Here is an 18,605-nt window from a genome sequence, read left to right on the forward strand (position 1 = left end):
CTATTCGAGCTTGACGAGACCTTTATAGTTTTATCATAAACTGATTCTAAGTTGATCACGAACCTTAAAAACCTCAAATTTTGTTTACTTTACTTGTGAAATTTAATATAACACGAGAACGATATATTCACGTATATCGTAAATTGAGCTGTTACGTATCCAGTATTTCTGGTGTATTAAATACTTCTCATTTTACAAACTATAGTCATCACAAATTTCACCATCGTTAGAGTATCATAGAACGACTTAGAATAGAAATAAATCTATCAACCCTGTAACATTATACTAATTATGTGAAATGAAAATATCACTGTGAATCATTCGTAGCAAATGTGTATTGAAGTGAAACGTATCGTTAAATTTTTATCAGGATATTTTTACTACAATTAATACCATACAAACCAACGGCATTTTCAAAATCAAACAGTATTTCAAGTTTATCTGCTATTTCTGATTGTCTTTATGTGTTACTCATGTCCACGTATAACTTCATCTAATGATAAAAATGCGTCGAATATTATGATATTCATATTCATAAATAGTATGAGATTGCATGCCCGAATTGAAGAGAGATCTTGAGAATGATACACCATTAATACACTTCGAAGTACAATCCTATAGATTTCTTAATAAGATAATCTTTTCTAAAGATTAAAAAGTACTGATAGATTAAATCTATTTCCTGGCCGAATTTTTTTTTTTTTTATACCTTAACGATAACCCAAGCCATCGTCAGTGAGGCTTTAGTAGTTCTGCCTCACCTTTTCAATTATTGCTTCGATTTTCCATGTGTTTAGTCACCGAACCCTGCCTGAGGGCGAACGTAAATGTGATTTTATGTAACCAGTTCGATAATCTATCACGTCGCGCGATGATCCATCTGACATGCCGTGCCTGTGTCTCCTGCTCCACCTGCAAACGAACATTATGTTATTTGTGATTCTAACAGTCGTTAACTAAGAATCTCAATCAGCATGCAAAGTACATTTTTCTTTTGCCGACTTGACGGAGAAGACGCGTGAAAACTTTCTAGCAGTATTTTAATATTACTTTAACATTTTATTAATTCTCAGAAATAATTGCAAAAGAACACGAACGAGTAATCGTGCTTTATCTACAACTATTACTTTTTATATCCATTTTATTTATCGTGAAAGAAAATTAATTTAAAATTTATTGAGACTTATTATTTTCACAGAATAACATCCAAAGTAGGAGACTATTAATTTAAATAAGATTATTATTTTCTATTTTAAACTGTATTAATTAAAAAAACTCGGTGTTATAGATGTGTTCTTATCTACGTTTTAAATTTTTTACGTGTATTTGTAGAAAGTTGCCACGCTAAATCAAATTTATCTTTAATGCAAAAAGTCTCGGTTATCCCACTATCGCATGCGTTACATAATTTTATCACAAGTTATTAAAAACTTTCTGATAAAATATATAAACGTACGAACTGCATTGGGATTGCCCGTTTCGTTTTGTAAAAGTACACATTTAACGAACCGAACAACAGTTATAAATTGTTAAAAATGAAACAGCATGACACATATCGGTATGCTTCATTCCAAAAGTATGGGGCACGATATGTGTATGCATGTGTATATATAATATAAATATATTATACATACACACGCACAACACGCATACACATATAATAAAAAATAAAAATCACTCGGAACATTCACAAATACCTGCAACATTCACGGGACATAAAAAGATCACTCTAAACTAAGATAAGATAAATAGATGCGGAAAAGTTGAAAATGTATAAAGGCATTCCTCATTGCACACATATACTTCGTATCAATATACAGGGTATCTTTAAGCTGTCTCTCATTCGAGATTTCTTATTTGAAACATATATTATTCAAAATATAATCTTGAGATATTTTTTAAATTGTAAAAAATAAAGAAAAAAAATATTAGAAATAATTTCAATGATATAAATTAAGTAAAAGTATTTTAAATAAACTCGGTCTTCTCTTATACATTATTATACAGTTAATTTCGTCTTCAATTATTTCATTTCTTTTTAAATCAAAATAATTAGCAATAAAAAAGATGGTTTATCTTAATAGAGAAATATATAAATAAAGTAATACATCTGTACAACCCCGTATATACCCGTATTAGCGTTTACGCTACATTAATCACTAGCCGAAATAGCGATGTAACATTATGCAACTCAATATTCAGCACTTTCAAGATGATTTGCTACTGCCACTCGCTAACAAAGACCTGCTCCCATTACCCAGCATGTTTCGTACCCCGAGCGTAACAACAAGGTACAACAAAACTTCTACACGGTTGCTACTCGTCGCCAGCCAACTATCACGATCACGTTCGATTTGATCTTGATCTCTTCCCGCACCTGATTCCTACCTGATGCCTCTTTTATCGCGGCACGCGTGGCTTCGCCACCAGCCTGATCGTTCTCATACCTTGCTGTTGGTTACGAGGATCATGCGAATAGCTGTTGCTGACGACGGTGGTGGTCGAGGTGGTGGTCAAGGTCGTGGTCGAGGTGATGGGGGTCGAGGTGGAAGGAAGGACACGGCGTGATTGGGTTTCGGAAGTTGAGCTGTATTGTTGCGGGATGTTAAGTCGAACTGTGGTGGATTGATTGTTGCCGCTGCTGCTATTGTTGTTGTTGTTGTTGTTGCTGACCGGTAGCAGTGTCTGGCCATCTCCATGAGCGGCAGAAACCCCGTAGCTTCTCAGGCGTTGCTGACGTTGTTGGATAGACGTTCTGCGGCTCCTAAGGATATTCCTGCCGCCACGTTGCTGGCTGCTTCCACCCGTGGTACTGTGTATTATATCAAGCCCGAGACAGATTCTCATCAGTCGATCTCTCGATTATCTCCGTGTGGGAATAAACACCTGCTGATGGCTCCTTTCGACAGTATATCTCGCAGCGCGGTGGGTCTCGTTGATCTTTCTTTTCTAACGCAATCGGGAGGAACTGTCGCGTGTTGCTTGAATACCGATACCCGAATTCCTTTCTTACTTAAGGATTTCGTTCCTTATATTTTCACGTCTCGGCGACCGGGGCAGATTCGGGATAAAGGGCATGGGGGCATCCACGTCATAGAAAACCAGCGATTCGTTATTAAGCCTCTTTACCGAGCAATTAATTCTATCGTAATCAAATCATTGAAACATATAGATCACATTTTTCTAATTTTGTAACATAAAACAATTTTCGAAAAAACATATAACCTAAAAATTTATTTTTTTGTAATAATTGCTTCTTTGTCATATAGTTCTTTCATATTTATTTCTCTTTCCAGGAAGATAAATTGTTAAACTTGTCGAGTAAAAATTTTTACACTCACCGTCAGGAATGGCATTCGTGGTGCTGCGACGGCTGCTAGTATACGTGATCTTGGCGTGATACACGTCGAATCTCACACTAAGCACGCGCGTACATGTTTCGCGAAGCACCGGTCACCGAGAACTGAGGAGGAACGCCACCCACCACTACCTCCACCGTCCTCGGCGGCCGAGAGAGAAAAAAGTCACGTACGCTAGCCGCCGTCGCCGCTCGTCGCAGAAAATGCCATGTCTTTTAGTGTACAAATGGCTTTTCAAAGCGAATATTGATAAGGATTTCTATGACGATCGGGTACTAATTAATCTGATAATGGGTCGAACAAAAATATGACTAAATTATATATTAAAGATAAAATAGTACACCGTTTCCAGGCTGATTTACAAACACGATCGTTAAGGCAGGCAATTTCTTAAGATTTTCGAGAGTAATGATATTAATCCTGAATCTAATACGTGAGTTATCGATTCAATTTTGAATAAAGGTTTGAACAAATAAAAATAGCTAATATATACACATAATGCATGGGAGCTAATTGAATGATCAAAAAAAAATCATATTAGATAAAAGAAGCATGACGAAGAGGCATGCCGATTTACTTTAAAAGAACGATAAGCCAATGAAGAGTAAGTAAGCCAAGCAAACGTATGCATGCAGAATGAAGGAAATCGAAAAAAAAATGTTATAAATCATGCGCCTATTGACATTTATACCGCTTGCTCTTTTACAGAAAATTCATCGCAAGTGGATTACATTTCGTTACATTCTCAGATATTTTTAATACTTATAAATGGTTCATTTTCATAATTCTTATTATTTGATAAGTAAATTGAAATTTATTTAAATTGCATATAATTCACAATAATATTAATAGAATAAAATTCATAAATAATTTTTTGTGTTTAATATTTACACGTTATGGTCATTTTTGAAAAACGCTAAAATATATTTTTTTAATTATTCAATTTAATATTTTAATTTTTTGCATATAGAGAATTTTTTTTAATTGTCTAGTTTATCAATTTTTTTTTAATACTTAAAAATTAATTTATTAAACAATTTTTATGTAAGGAAGATGAATTTTCGGCAAAATTAAAGCAAGACGTATGGGATGTATTTTCTTACCTTGTACTGTGACTCATGAGGACTACGTTTCTGTAACAGCATATAATGGGTCCTGATTTTTGGGAAGCGAGTGATGAAGTGATATCGATTTCAAAGACAATACAACAAGCAACTTAAGCAAGATAAATCATTAATTTTCCTCATCCATTGTTTCTACCTTTTTAAAAGTTGAAAATAAGCATTTTACTTTATATAAATTTTAATAAATTAAATTTAAAAATATTTAATATGTTTTTGCACAATTCTTAATAATGATAAAAGAAATAAAAATTATTTAATATTTTATATTTAATTATTGTATATAAACTATAAAATCCAAGATTAATTTTAATTATGTACCAAGTGTTTGTAAAGTTGATTTAAAACAATTAAAATTTAGAAAGCACCAAAAATGTGAAGTTAAAAAAATTATTGATTAATATATTTTATATTTAAATATATTATTGATATGTATAAAAAAATTTTATATAAAATATTTTAGCTCTTATGCCGGTTACATTGTCATTTTCAGTATTATAAAATACATTAATTTAATTTTTGAATTTGCTTAATATTTCAGGTATTCTGTAAAACAATATCAGTGTTACACCTTAAATTTTATGTAAAGCGTGACGATGTGCGCGAGTTGCTTCTAATAAATGCGAAACAAAACCGCAGTATGCCTCGACATAAATCGACTTAATCGCCGCTTCGTGTCTATGTAGCGAAAAAAATTTCATATGATTTAAAATGTTATCGCATGGAGTAACATTAGCTGCTAAGCTGCGAAGTGAAGGCTGGTGAGACGCAAAATAAATTATAAAAATTATTTCAACACAAGTCTAGACTGAAACTTAAAGATTTCTTAAATAAAACAAAACAAAAAAAGAAAAAAAAACGCAAATGATATAATATTAACTTATAAAGAGCTCGTTTATACTTTTTTTAAAATAATGATCGCGCTCAATTAGATGCGCTTCGCGGCGAAAGGGGGATTTATCGGAACCGCACGTTCGAAGACGGACATGTAAAATTTTCCAACGTTCTATGTCACTTTACGAAAGCGATTTATAAGATATATTTTATTACGTTTCGAAAAATTCGCAAGAACTAAGGCAGTATAAGAGACAAATGTATAGATATATAGATAGGTAGGTCAAGCACTTCCTACTTAAGTGAGACTACGCGCTGCCTCTATTCTGGTGCCAAACAAAGTAAAAGACCACAAATCCGATATTGTTGCAAGAGTAAAGAAGTTTTATAGAGAGATAGGCAAATCGTCTCGGACGAACGAAGAGTTTGCTAGAGAAACTAAAGACTAAAAGATAAATTAAATGAACTCCGAATTAAAAGTGCATACCATAGAAACGCGTTGTATATATATAGAATATAGATTGAGAAAACATACCGGAGCAGCCTCGTTATGTAATCTGGCCAGTTATCCGGGAACATCACAAGGAAGAAACCCACCGCAATAAAAATCATGCCCGCTAACTTCATGCCCATGAAGTACGCTCCGTAAAAAATAACGTCCAATGCTGCACAATGAAGTCATTTGTCAATTTATAATTTATTATGTTTAATAAATGAATGATCGTTCGATTTACTCACCGGCAGACACAGGTACAGCTGTTATTAGTCCGAGAGTGATAAACAGATCGTAGGTGATAGCGATGCTAAAGTTGCCGAGCATATTCGCAACTGTGAATAACGTATTCAAAGCATCTTTCAGTTACGAGTACAAATCTTCCGTCGAAAATAATAGTTTCAGCGTAAATTCAGACCTAAATGAAGGATGCTGGCGGAGAGTAATGCTGCCCATGGCAATCTTGCCCAATGTATGGTTTCCACTCCGGAAAAGTACAGAGCCAGGCAAATCGGCCATAATAGAGCGGCGTTACACAGACCGATGAGTGAGAAAAATAAGGACATTTGGCCAAACGTGGTTTCTCCTATTACTTTCTTAAAGAGGACCTTAACAAATAAAATAATCCATTAAACAATTTTAATTTTATAGATATTTGCAATACGGATTATAAGTGATATAACACGGGCTTACTTTGTAAACGGCAGAGCCAGCTGCCGCTGCTGTAGCTAAAACGACACCACCCAACGTGGGACTTCCGGTTATGCCGTCCATATAAGCTAGGAGCGCGATACCGGTGTTACAGAGAATCACTGCAACTATCTAAATGAGACGAAAACTTTCTGTTAGATTAGATTTTCAGGTTTTAAAAATAAAAGTAATTTTTTTTTTTTTAATTTTAACTACTAACTCTCACGCCGACGAATTGTTCGTGAAGAATAACCCACGAAAGCAGATAAACGCACGAAACATTGGTCGCGAATAGCGCCATCACGTCCGTGGCTAGCAATATTCTCAACGAGAGTATGTACAAATAATTCGTGATGACCCATAAGCCACAGAAAAGACTACATCTGATTAAGAAACGGCCACCGGTGAAACCCTTATCGCGAAAGCCGCGAAGACTCTCGGCGATTATTTCCGAAGGAGTGGTGCATTTGGTTCTGGCCGCCCAACAGATAAAGTATACCGGAAAGTATAAGACTTCCCAGTTGGTGCAGAACCACGTCGTGAAAAAAGGCGCGTCGTACGGAAGGATGATCTGAAAAATAATAATTGCTGATTAAAGATGAAAAAAGTAAAGATAGATTATAAACTCACATGTTGATGATGTAGTCCGCTCACGGAGGAATTTGCGGACTCGGACGTATCCGAGATCTCCGATTTATGAAAATATAAATATTTAATGCAATGAGTCGCTCCAACCCAGCTCGCGGTTACGCATATCGTCACGCACACCCCAAAATATATCTGTAATTATAAGAACAATTAAAATCAGGTGCAGACAGGCAACTATCGCGAATGTTTAAATAAATTTATATAAAAATACTACTTTGAGACTTTCTTTCTTTTACTCATTAACGTATTGCTTAATTTATATTATTTCTACTATTGGTCGCAACTTCAGCTTGAAGATAAAAATGGAATCGCGACCTTTTTCGCACTTTCAGCGCAGCAGGAGGCAAGGCAGGTCGAAAAGGAGCTTGGATGTTGCGCTTGCTGAACGACCGAGGCCGAGGTCAGATGAGTCGATGATTGAGTTTGACCCGTTGGTTGCACACCGCTATCGCCGCCGCCGCCTCCGGCACTTCCGGTGGTCTCCAGGGTGCGACAACTCGACGCAGAATCGCCACATCCGTCGATGACGCTGCAACCTTGTTGTTGTTCGCATCCTAAAATATTGAAATGTATTTTCACAGAATGCCCTAGAAATTTTTTCACGACGTCTCAAGAGGCAGACATTCGCTAAAATTTTACTTGAATTTATTCGTGCGCAAAGAGATAAAATTTTAAACAAGAGACGTATTTTACTGGATTGCGATATAATTAAACTATACGCAATACTATAGGATTATTTAACAAACTATTGGAATAATAATTATGTGACGTGTGCGCGTGTGTATTTTTTTATGTACAAAAAGTGATAGGATTACGTGTATGGCTCTTCTTAAGCGTGTGTTTGCCTTAAAGTTCTGCAATTTCAATACCTTTCGATTACTTGAGTACCAGGTGGAATATGCTCAGCAAATATCATGCGAATGCTTTAATTAAGAAAGTATCTAGTTAAAACTAATGCTAGAGCTGATACAGGCTTCTCTAGAATTCTATCTAATCTATATCCTTTCTTGAATTGTTCTATAAACACTACGCTATAAATCCATCGTTGCTAAATTTGTTGCATTCTCCAATCAATAATCGTATTGCGCTCGTAATACAAGATATCATCTTAAAATTCACTAAATTTCCTTTCAGCCGCAGACGTTCGATACTCGAACAAACGACAACATGCATTAAATATATCTTTAGAAAAATCTTGATAAAATTTGAAGTCAATTATTCGTTTCTAATCGAGTCCACGAAGTATAATAATTATCCGAGTAAATCAGATTACTAAAAACTTCCGGTTCACTTTTAGAATTCCCAGTAAATTATTCCGCGGCCGTATAATCGTCAACGAAGCAAATTAGGTTATGTTTACGTTACGTACTCTCTCTCTCTCTTTGGTTTATCTCTCTGCGACTGAAAGGAATTAGGAAGAACGAAGATATTAGTATATCACTCCAAACACAATCTACACATCAGCCGCAAATTTACCTGAAGTGTGAAGCGCAATCTGGATGGGAGTGACGAACGGACCGTGGGTCTGCTGGTCTTCGACGAAGGATATATTCGACGTACGCGATCGTCGGGGGTGAAATATCGTTGGTACTTGACCAACTCCTCCGCTACCCATGGCTTAAGCTCGCTCTTTGAAACATGACATTAGAAAAGAAAGAGATTTCCGTTCACCGGACTACGTCGACTTGAGACCGATCCATGCGAAGCACCTGGCCACACATTCGCGACTTCCTAACACGTACTTGTTGATCTCCCGACATGCTTGCGAACGTGCACCAGCTTCGGGTGATTTATCTTGGCCGCTTCGCGCATGCAGCAAGACATAATCGAGCCCGGATTTCGTTACCGCAAGTTCGATTCGTTACAATTATATATTTAACAAGTACAGGTTTAACGATAACGGTTTCAATACGTTACTTATGTTAGTGACTGCAAAAATAGAACAAGCCGGGAGCACACACTTTTGAATAACGTATAATGCGTGTGCATAAAAAAAGAGAAGCTAATTAATTCACTTTTTTATGTATTCGTCGATGGACGAATCGGCTTTCTTATGCATGTATGTACGTTAAGCGTTATGCAGAAATTATATATGTATTCTTGCCTTAAGAATGTGCGATTTGGATAAGAAAAAAAAAAAAAAAATTCGCAACGTTACGAGCGAGCAGCTCGTTTTTTATATCGATTTGGCATGAACAAACACGGAGACCGCTTCCGTTTCTTTCGATATCTGATCTTGGCACAATAAAGTAACTGGCAGGGATGAAATCAATTCTGATTCGGTTGAAACTCGACGTTATATGTATATTACATATAATATAATTAGTTATAAGGCAAATTAAGTAGACTTTGAATTATAAAATAAAGCAAAATTGCGTTTTAGCTGGTGGCGTTAAGCGATAAAAATTAATTAGGCAAGTTTCTGATAGGATAAGCATATGAATTTTATACATTACGCTATGTCGTCATTACGAGCATTATTAGCATATATTACCAAGAGCGCGCGATTGGCAAAATTACAGGAGGCAAATTTCGGGTAAAGGCGTGCAAGCTCGATGGATAGATCAAGTTTAATCCGGGAATCGTCGCATAGTTTATGATTAAATTCGAAACTGAGTCGAAAGTATATGACTTTCGTTCGAGCTAAAAATTTCGACAGCTCCTTTTACAAAGTTAATTATTAAAAATCAATATATTTCGAGAATGTAGCTCGAGAATAGCTCAATGAAATTTCAATCTAAAGCTTGAAGTACAAATTTTCGACTTTAAATATAAATGTAAAACTTCAAACAAGTGCTGACTTTTAAGTGAAAACTTTTTCATAAAGATTACCTCGGACACCGCATCGGACACACGATAATTGTAAACAAAGAAATTATCTTATTATCGATTCGATAATTGGCGTCAATTACAAGGCACCGCTTATCACGTAGTCACGTGCCCATTCCCGGATTTTGTACAACTCGAGGGACTTGGAAGTCGATAGAAGAAGTTAAAAGTTGATGGAAGAAAAGTCGCGCATACCTTCTTTACGCCTCTCTTCCGAAATCGCGTCGGCCTCGAGTCGCATATCCATGGTTCATGGTTCTCGATGATCCCGACCGACTTTCTCGTGCAAGCTCGTCAATTTTTTTTTTGTTCACGGTGTGTCACAAGGGCATCGCGCTGCAAGATCGGTGCCGATCAAGGTGATACCTCTCTTTCGGTCCCGCGTCGTAAGTTAACGCTACTTAATGACGAACCTCGCCCGCGATTTAATTAATTAAGTCCGTGGTGACGCGAGTTATCGTCGCCCAGAAATGCGCAGCTCATTACGAACCCTTTAACACGCGAGATCTCATTTTCGAGGACTCGCGTGAACGCTGCCGCGATTCGCGAGGACGGGCTCTATCGACGCGCTGGGATCTTCGGGGCTGCCGCACACCTTGAAAAAAAGAGGATGAGAAACAATGGTCTATGCGCGCACTCGACAGACTGTGATCAAAGAGCACCTGGTCTCGAGCATTCCGCGATGCCATTGATTGCTAGGCCAGTCTAGTATGAATTCTGTTAGTTCACTGGGTGGTTCGCGTCTGCGCCTGGACCGCCATCTTTAATCCGCCTGCGCTGCTCTGGCTGCAGCTCAAAGGTAGTGGGTGCATACCAACTACATACCTAACATACCCCATGTCTTGAAGTAATCGTAAATACAAATCGTAAGTACAAATACGAAGAGGTAAGAATATATTTAATAACTTACCCCTGAATAATTTACTTCAAAAGAATTGGGCTCGGTATGTTACAATTCTTTTGTTTTAATTCTTAATAACGATTTAAGAATCGTTAAATATTGAGTACAAGGATTTTGTTACTTTACAGTATAAAGCGACATATAATTTGGAATATACTTCTCCCGTTGCTAAAATTAACCCAGCACTGCGTGCGATATGGAAACTTTTAATTTCAATTGTAAATCACGTGAAAAAGAAAAATATTTCAATGTCCAGTTGTTATTCAAATAACACAGAGCACGCGAATACTATCGCGAAATTCAATAACGGGTCATTATTTTATTTCTTTTTTTTAATTTTTGAACTGTTATATGTATATATTCACTCGTTATTGTTCTTTAAACTTTTAGTTCTACTAGTGTCTACATTTTTATTTTGCGTGACTAACTCGGAAGAAAAAGTTTCTTATACATATTTATAAACCATAATGCCGCTCGCTCAATGTCATATAATATCGCATGATTTACGGCAAGATAAAAAAAAGTTATACATGAAATAAGTGAGATTGTCGGGAACCCTTAAAGGTGTTCTTGGTAGAGACAAATAGTTGATAACTGTAGCTGAAAAAATATTTTATTCCGTATTTTCTGAAATAGAAGATTTAATTAATTCTGAATGACGTAGGAAACACACCTTACTGATGTTATATCGTTCTTGATATCAACGTAGCTACGTCTAAGTAGGAAATATATGATAATTTTGCTTTTTTTTTTCTTCTTTTTCTTCATAAAGAAGGTATAAATATAAATATACTTAGACATATAATAGGTACATTCATACACGCAGCGTTTCCGCATGATAAATTAACAATTGGAATCATAAATTAATCGCAATTATATCACAGAATAACACAGATATTGAAATTAAATATGACTACCGCATAACAATATTATTTATCCAAAATTTTGTGGGTTTAAAAAATTAAATGGCACACATTGACTGCGAAATGTTCATCTAAAAATATGGCATTAAATAATTATACATATATAATACAAATTATTCACGCAGATAAACTAATTTATAAAATACATTTTGAAGGTGCATCATGTTTAAACAGTTTTGCATATATAAAATTATATAATAATATCGTTATTTATCATCTATCCTTTAAGTATTGAAAATGCGTATCTATCTGTGTTATTCTAAGATACTAAAAATATGCGTAAGGGAACCTATAAAAATTTCTCTGGGTATCACATGACATTTATGCATTGGCTAAGCTTATAATTCCCTTTCAGTCTTTCATTGTTGTATTTCTAGCCATAAAAATATTTCACAACTCTTAGAGTTGACGTCACAGATTTATACACGTACGACGTGTAAATAAAATGATAAAAACGTTTATTTTAGCCAGCACGCACATAGCATACATGCGTTCGCTTTTTTTCAAGCATAATTAAAAAAAAAAAAAGTTTACAACTTTTTAATTAAATATAAATAAAGGCACGCATGTAAGTATCACTCTTTCATATACACATATATGTATTCATATATGTGTACATGTCATCTAATTAAATAACAGATTTCCACTAGAAATATTCATAGAAATATTTTTAGAGAAAAGAATTTTTATAAATGTGATATTATTATTTTTTTTTTATTGACGTAAAAGCAGCGTTTACACCTTCATAGATACTATGAGGTATTCCGGCTTGATATATGAACATCACTTCCGAAATAGACTGAATTTATATACATAATTGTACAATAACCCAAAAAGGTTCACGCATATTGGCTATACATATATTGTAATGATGCACTATATTTTAATTATCAATATGGAAATATAATTAAAAGCAACAATACATATTACTTTGCGGCTGTAAATTAAATATCGTTATGTAAAATACATCAAATAGAATAATATAATTGTATCTTCCTTAGAAAATACAATAGAAAATATATAACATTAATATCTACAGTAAGTTGCCGCCAAATACACGAAATTGGTGTACACAATTTTAAAGGCTAATGCTATATTTATGTAAATGTAGCATAAAATAGACATATAAAAAAAAAAGTTATTTTATCTGTCGGTTTAAACTGCAATAAATTCCATAATTGCAAAATAGAAAGGGCACTCGTACACAATAAAGTGTAATAATGATCCATAAAATACCATCAATCAGATCTTAACATTTAGTTTGTTTTCAGTTAAAATACGTTGCGTAGCAAATAAATTTTAACATTTGTTATTAATATAATATTTTGTACAAGATATTTGGTGCCGCAATATCGTTAATTGAATTTACAAGCTATACTACACATCCGTATTAGATTACTCGTATATTAAGTATTATTTATGTACAATTAAAATACCTATACATAACTATTTTCATACAAAATATGCTTAGGTTTTTTAAAAGATAGCTTTGGGATTATTAATGATTCTTGTTTATTAAGTGTGCGATTGTAATAATTATGTACACATTTTTCGACACAACAAATGATTTAATATAGTCACACGTAACCAACTTCCTAAGCAATGTATATTATAATGATAAATAATCGATGTATAATTACATCTAAATTGTATTATATTGAAATTTAGATTTTCAAGTATTATTAATGTTATTATATTTTATACTTGAAAAGAAAACGAGATATGCTTTATCAGCATTTCAAATAAAATAATGCAGCCGTTAATCTGCGCATCTTCCTATGTGCCGACAACATAATGAGCGGTAAGATGAACCGCTTTTCTCTCTTCATATAAATATGCAATCGGATGAACGCGTTTTTATTTTATTCCTAAACAAAAAACAGATCATCTTTATTTTCTACTGAACTTTCTACGAAGTTTAGAATAACGCGATACTAAAATATAAAATAATTTTGAAAAAGATTCTACAGTAATTGTTTTTTTTTAAATAGTATTATCAAAATCTATGTCTACTTCACAGAAAAACATGCTTTTTATTCCCTCAACAAAATTCAATACTGCAAATTATCTGGCGGCGTTTATATTATTCTCTCGTTATTATGGAAAGGCACGCAATATTGTTCTGTAGATAATTTTATATGACTTATTTCACTTTACTTGGTTAATAAATAATTTTTTGTAATAACATATAATTCATAATAGTTTCTAATGAAAAAGTATCTATCATACATAAATAAAAAGTAATTTTAATTAAAATGTGATTTTTTTTATTAATAAACACATTTAAAAATTCTACCCATTATTTCGATTCATTAATCCAGTTATAATAGTTAATTATTATTTCAGTTACATCAGATTGCATTATTCAAATTCATAAAATTATAATAAATCATAAGTTATAATGATTTAAAAATAATTCGATATTTCTTTCAATTCGACATTAATCAATCATAATCTTATTAATCATTAAAAATATGAACAATGTTTAAAGATTTGCTTGTTATATGTTTAGTAGTACTTGATAGTATCACAAAATATCACACTACTTATAAATCTAGAGTAGAGATATAAAACCATAATTCATACTACAAAATATAGTCAGGATCTTTTAGAGACAAATGATTTTTATGCTTTACCTTACGACCCTGTCTCTTGGTTGCTTTTCGAGTAACCTTGGACTCTCTGGATTCTTGTACTTGCTTATTGAGTCCCAATCTAAGACGTACAGGTACCTTCGAATCAAGAGTACTTTCGTCTGTAAAGAAAAAATAAGAATAAAATATTTTGCAAAAAATTGGTTTTATATAAAATTTTTTTTCTTTATATTCGTGTATAGAAAATTATGAAATTAATAATTGGTTTTACAATAAAATATTTTTAATAATTAACACTATTGTAAGTTCTAAATACTTTTTTTTTAAGTTTTATTTTATTGTAATTATAAAATTCCGTATTTAAAACATTTATTTATTATTTTATTTTTAAGTAATATGCATACCTTCGGAATCGTGTAAATCAGTTAATGTTCTATGTAATACAGTAACTCGTCTAACTTCTTTTTGATTAGCTATAAAAGAGAAACATTGATAATTAAAAGCGTTTAGACATGAAAAAGAAAAGTGAAAAGTTAAATAAAATGTGAAACTAAGTATGTTTAATTATTAATACTTACATTTTTCATCAGTATTAATGACATGCCTCTGATTGGTTTTTGCATTATTTTTCACAGCTCTGTAAAAAACATAAAAATAAAATTAATAATATAATTTATAACAGAAAATAAGAATACGATATGATGCCGTGCAACTTACTCGCTAACAACGCCTTTAAATGCTGATTGCACTAATCTAGCGGACTGCATTGGTACTGTTCTATTTAATCTTTCTGCGCGTCTTCTACTAAGTTCTGTTCGTAAATCTCCTTCTTCGTCTATGGTTATATCTTCAAATATAGCGTCCATATCAGGTTCAACAATTATATCTTTACGCTTTTTACATTTTTTATCCTTTCCAATACGTTCGGAAAGCGGTAATTCGTTCTTTAATTTCCCCACTTGATACAATTCCTTATCGCGTTTCTTCTTTTTCTTTGAAGATTTTTCTTTCTCTGGTTTTTGTGGCTCGGGATCTATGCACGTATTTAAAGTGGTTGTAAAAGTGCTTGGCGACGTATTTTCTATCACTTCTTCTTCACACTCTTCAAGTTCATAATCTCCTTCTAAACATAAATCTATTTTCTGAACATCGTATTCCTCCAAAGTTTTATTTGTTCTTCTTGAACTACTTAACTGAATTTCTGTTCCTTCCAAAGGTTCTATTTTTGTACTTGCGGTATGTTTTTTAGATAATTTAATCTTTTTATTGGCATTTACTGGGTCGATAGGTCGCGTAGATTCAAATTTTTTTCTTCGTGCCTCTAATACAGGATCATTAATCGTATCAACGGATTCTTTCGATATTTCCGTTATTGTTAATCTTTCGTGGATTTCATCCTTCTGCTTGGCTTTCGTTTTGAGTTGTTCTGGCGTAACAGCACTTTTGAAAATTGGAGATGGTTCTCTCATATATCCATCTCGATTATCTGGAGTAATAGAACGCGGATCATGTTTTCTGGGTAATTCTTTAGGTGACCACTTCGGAGATCGTTTTCGTCGTGGTGAGAGACGAGGTGAATGTCTCGGGGATGACCATGGTGATCTACGCGGTGAAAGTCGTGGGGATCTCAATCGAGTTGGTGTCCTACGTGGTGATAATTTCGGTGATCGCAAGCGAGATGATTCTCTTCGAGGAGAAGACAATCCGGGAGATCTGGATCTGGAGCGTAATCGACGTGGCGACACTCTTCTCGGAGATAACCTAGGTGATTTAGATCTTGATCTAGGCAGTGATCTTGGCGATCTTGATCTCGATAATCGTGGCGTTCTGGAACGCGACATAATGGGCGAACGCGGTCTTGGAGACTTCGATTGTTTCGGCGATCGTGATCTGAGCGATCGAGGCGATCTGGAACGCGAAAGTTTAGGTGATCTACCTCTTGGTGATAATTTTCTGAGTGGTGATCTTTTCGCAAATGTCCTATTTGGAGATCTGCGTGGCGAAAGTCTAGGTGATCTAGATCTAGGTGAATATCTTGACGACGGTGGCGATCTATATCTTGTTGATATTTCTCTTGGAGACTTTTTCAATTGCCTAATTGGAGATCTTCTAGGAGATCTTCTGGGTGATTTTTTCCGTGATCTCGATCTTGGAGATAACGATCTGCGCTTTTGACTAACTCTGTTAGTTATATGTGGAGAGACCGATCTTCTTTCATTTCTAACAGTATTCAGAGTTGAAGTAATAACGTTATTTCTTTCCTTTCTACTGTAGCTGTCGTCTGATTTCATCTTTTGATCCAAATTTTTATTTCCATCATCACTTTTCACTGTATTTTTAGTTTCCCCTTTATGCGATTTTTTTTCTGTTTTTTCAGACACTTTATTTTCATCATTCATTTCCTTTTCCATTTCGTCCATTAAACGTTCTAAACTATCTTCTTCCTCAAGATCAGCCATTAAAAGTACATCGTCATCATCGTCATTACCTTCTTCTTTTTCTTTATTATCACCATTCTTTTGCATATTCTCTGTAGTTTCCTTTTGATTTTCAACTTTTACTGCAAACTCGACTGTTTCCTCTTTTGGTGTAATTTTTTCTGACTTTATAGAAATTGTAATGCTTTTATGCTCTTTTATGTCCTCTTCTTCCGATCCACTTCCACTATCTTTAAAACGATGGAATTTTGATACTTCTGAAATTATATCCAACTATAAAATGTCTATTAAAAAAAAAAAGAGGGAAAACTTACTTATCAACATTATTATCTATTTTTATTTTGCATAAAAATATTAACTTACCTTGAGGGGACGGTTCTACACATGACTCAGTCTTTTCTACCGAACAAGTTAATTGGGCTTGTTGAAGTGAAGAAGGTTCATCTACTGGAACTATTGCTATCAAGTTTGGATTACAATGACTCTGATAATACATGCGCTGTAAATATAGAAATAAAAATGTATAAATAAAAAATATTAAACGGAAATTTATAAATTATTATATAAAATATACATATAAAGTTTCTTTTTGTATACCATGTGAAATTGCTATTATAATTAATTGTAAGTAACATATAAAATAAAAACTTACGCCATTTTGCCTTTGTTGAATTCTATAATAATTTTTTTTTATTGTAGGCCGTTGATTTTTATACGTAAAACGGGACGATTGTGTTAATTGTGGTGATGATACTTTCTGTACTTGTGACAAAGCGGATCTTTTGTGTGTGGCATCTTTTGTTCGTAATGATTTCAATGCTGCTAATCTCAATGCCTCTACATCTTCGTCGTCATCGTCTTCAACTTTGATTTTCGATTGTTGAGGAACTACAACCATCTGGTGAAGTAAGAACAAGTAAAATTTAATATAAAATATATTTTATAAAAAAAAAAAATTAAAAAATTTATAAATAAAAAAAGGTAACATTAGGTCCTTGAAATAATTGCAATTGTAGATTTTTGTCGGGCAGAATAAACTAAAAAAAAAGAAATGTGGGTCTTGTTGTCGAATAAATCTCAATTTTGTTGTTTAAAATTTTGGCATCGTCGAGATTCTTTTGGAGCAACTCGACTTTCTAAAATCAGAGTCTTGTCGATGAAAAATGAGGAAAATACGGTTTTCTCGAGTGCGAGTTCGTTAGGCGCTCAAACCGGTTTCGTTGGTGCACCTTACCTTTTGGCGATGGTCCATTTTATCGAGAAGAGTGTTGGGAAGAACGTTGCAGTGTCACGGTCGACTACCACAGTCGAGCGTTCACATGAATAGCCTTCACGCTGAATGTCCGCGAAAATGTCGCGCGTTACGTTTATCGATGTTTCGCATCACATACATATTACGAGGCGACACATCGTCCTGACGAGCTCACGGCTATTACAAATCTATCGCACAAGTCCTCTTCGAGTTCTCCGTTGCTTCCCACACACATAAATAAAAATGGCGTGTGTGAAGCTCGCGGAACGTGGACTGCGGGAGATACGATGGCAGGGAAACTCGACTGAAGACTGAAGAACTTTCACACGAACTACAGAAAATTGCGTCGAACGAACACGTTTGGCGCTCACATCGCCGAGAAGAACGGCTTTCCTCGTTGGTCGCACTGAGCGATGGACGATGAGTGATATCCAGTCAGAGCTCTGCTTTTCTAACCCTTATATTGGTCACGAAACAAACAAACCAATCAGAGCAGCTGACAAAGTTTATCACACAACGCCAT

At 34.2% G+C, this 18,605-nt stretch overlaps 2 protein-coding genes across 9 annotated transcripts; both read right to left on the reverse strand.

Annotated features, from left to right (window-relative positions):
• Positions 1-668: 668 nt before the first annotated feature.
• LOC139107061 (solute carrier family 35 member F3) lies at positions 669-10,898 on the reverse strand. 7 transcript variants are annotated; one of them, XM_070664307.1, is made up of 11 exons: positions 10,637-10,892; positions 8,622-10,569; positions 7,461-7,699; positions 7,128-7,277; positions 6,718-7,068; positions 6,501-6,629; positions 6,226-6,415; positions 6,053-6,142; positions 5,850-5,979; positions 2,448-2,812; positions 669-912 (listed from the first exon to the last, which is right to left on the reverse strand). In XM_070664307.1, the coding sequence occupies exons 2-11, from the start codon at positions 8,758-8,760 to the stop codon at positions 860-862; spliced, it is 1,836 nt and encodes a 611-aa protein (XP_070520408.1). In that variant the 5' UTR covers positions 8,761-10,569; positions 10,637-10,892; the 3' UTR covers positions 669-859. The 7 variants fall into 7 exon arrangements, with proteins under 7 accessions (XP_070520408.1, XP_070520409.1, XP_070520411.1 ...); XM_070664308.1 differs by having other exon boundaries at positions 8,622-8,774; positions 10,170-10,892; XM_070664310.1 differs by having other exon boundaries at positions 10,170-10,898.
• A 574-nt stretch (positions 10,899-11,472) lies between these two features.
• LOC139107059 (serine/threonine-protein kinase PRP4 homolog) lies at positions 11,473-18,401 on the reverse strand. 2 transcript variants are annotated; one of them, XM_070664304.1, is made up of 8 exons: positions 18,065-18,401; positions 17,483-17,728; positions 17,194-17,329; positions 15,110-17,087; positions 14,971-15,029; positions 14,797-14,865; positions 14,435-14,553; positions 11,473-13,666 (listed from the first exon to the last, which is right to left on the reverse strand). In XM_070664304.1, exons 1-8 carry the CDS (start codon positions 18,080-18,082, stop codon positions 13,661-13,663), a joined length of 2,631 nt encoding a protein of 876 aa, XP_070520405.1. In that variant the 5' UTR covers positions 18,083-18,401; the 3' UTR covers positions 11,473-13,660. The 2 variants fall into 2 exon arrangements, with proteins under 2 accessions (XP_070520405.1, XP_070520403.1); XM_070664302.1 differs by lacking the exon at positions 11,473-13,666 and having other exon boundaries at positions 13,696-14,553.
• Between the last annotated feature and the right edge of the window lie 204 nt (positions 18,402-18,605).

Source organism: Cardiocondyla obscurior, linkage group LG12 (assembly GCF_019399895.1).
Source record: "Cardiocondyla obscurior isolate alpha-2009 linkage group LG12, Cobs3.1, whole genome shotgun sequence".
Lineage (NCBI taxonomy): Eukaryota > Metazoa > Arthropoda > Insecta > Hymenoptera > Formicidae > Cardiocondyla > Cardiocondyla obscurior.

Bases quoted from the DNA above. Each gene is read 5' to 3' on its own strand.
- LOC139107061 (XM_070664307.1), bottom strand. From the start codon at position 8,760: ATGGGTAGCGGAGGAGTTGGTCAAGTACCAACGATATTTCACCCCCGA. The intron at 6,630-6,717 runs GTTAGTAGTTAA...CGTCTCATTTAG, and splicing joins AACAATTCGTCGGCGTGAGA to ATAGTTGCAGTGATTCTCTG. The intron at 6,416-6,500 runs GTAAGCCCGTGT...TTATTTGTTAAG, and splicing joins CTGGCTCTGCCGTTTACAAA to GTCCTCTTTAAGAAAGTAAT.
- LOC139107059 (XM_070664302.1), bottom strand. The intron at 17,330-17,482 runs GTAAGTTTTTAT...CTATATTTACAG, and splicing joins TTCAACAAAGGCAAAATGGC to CGCATGTATTATCAGAGTCA. The intron at 14,866-14,970 runs GTAAGTATTAAT...TCTCTTTTATAG, and splicing joins CATTAATACTGATGAAAAAT to CTAATCAAAAAGAAGTTAGA.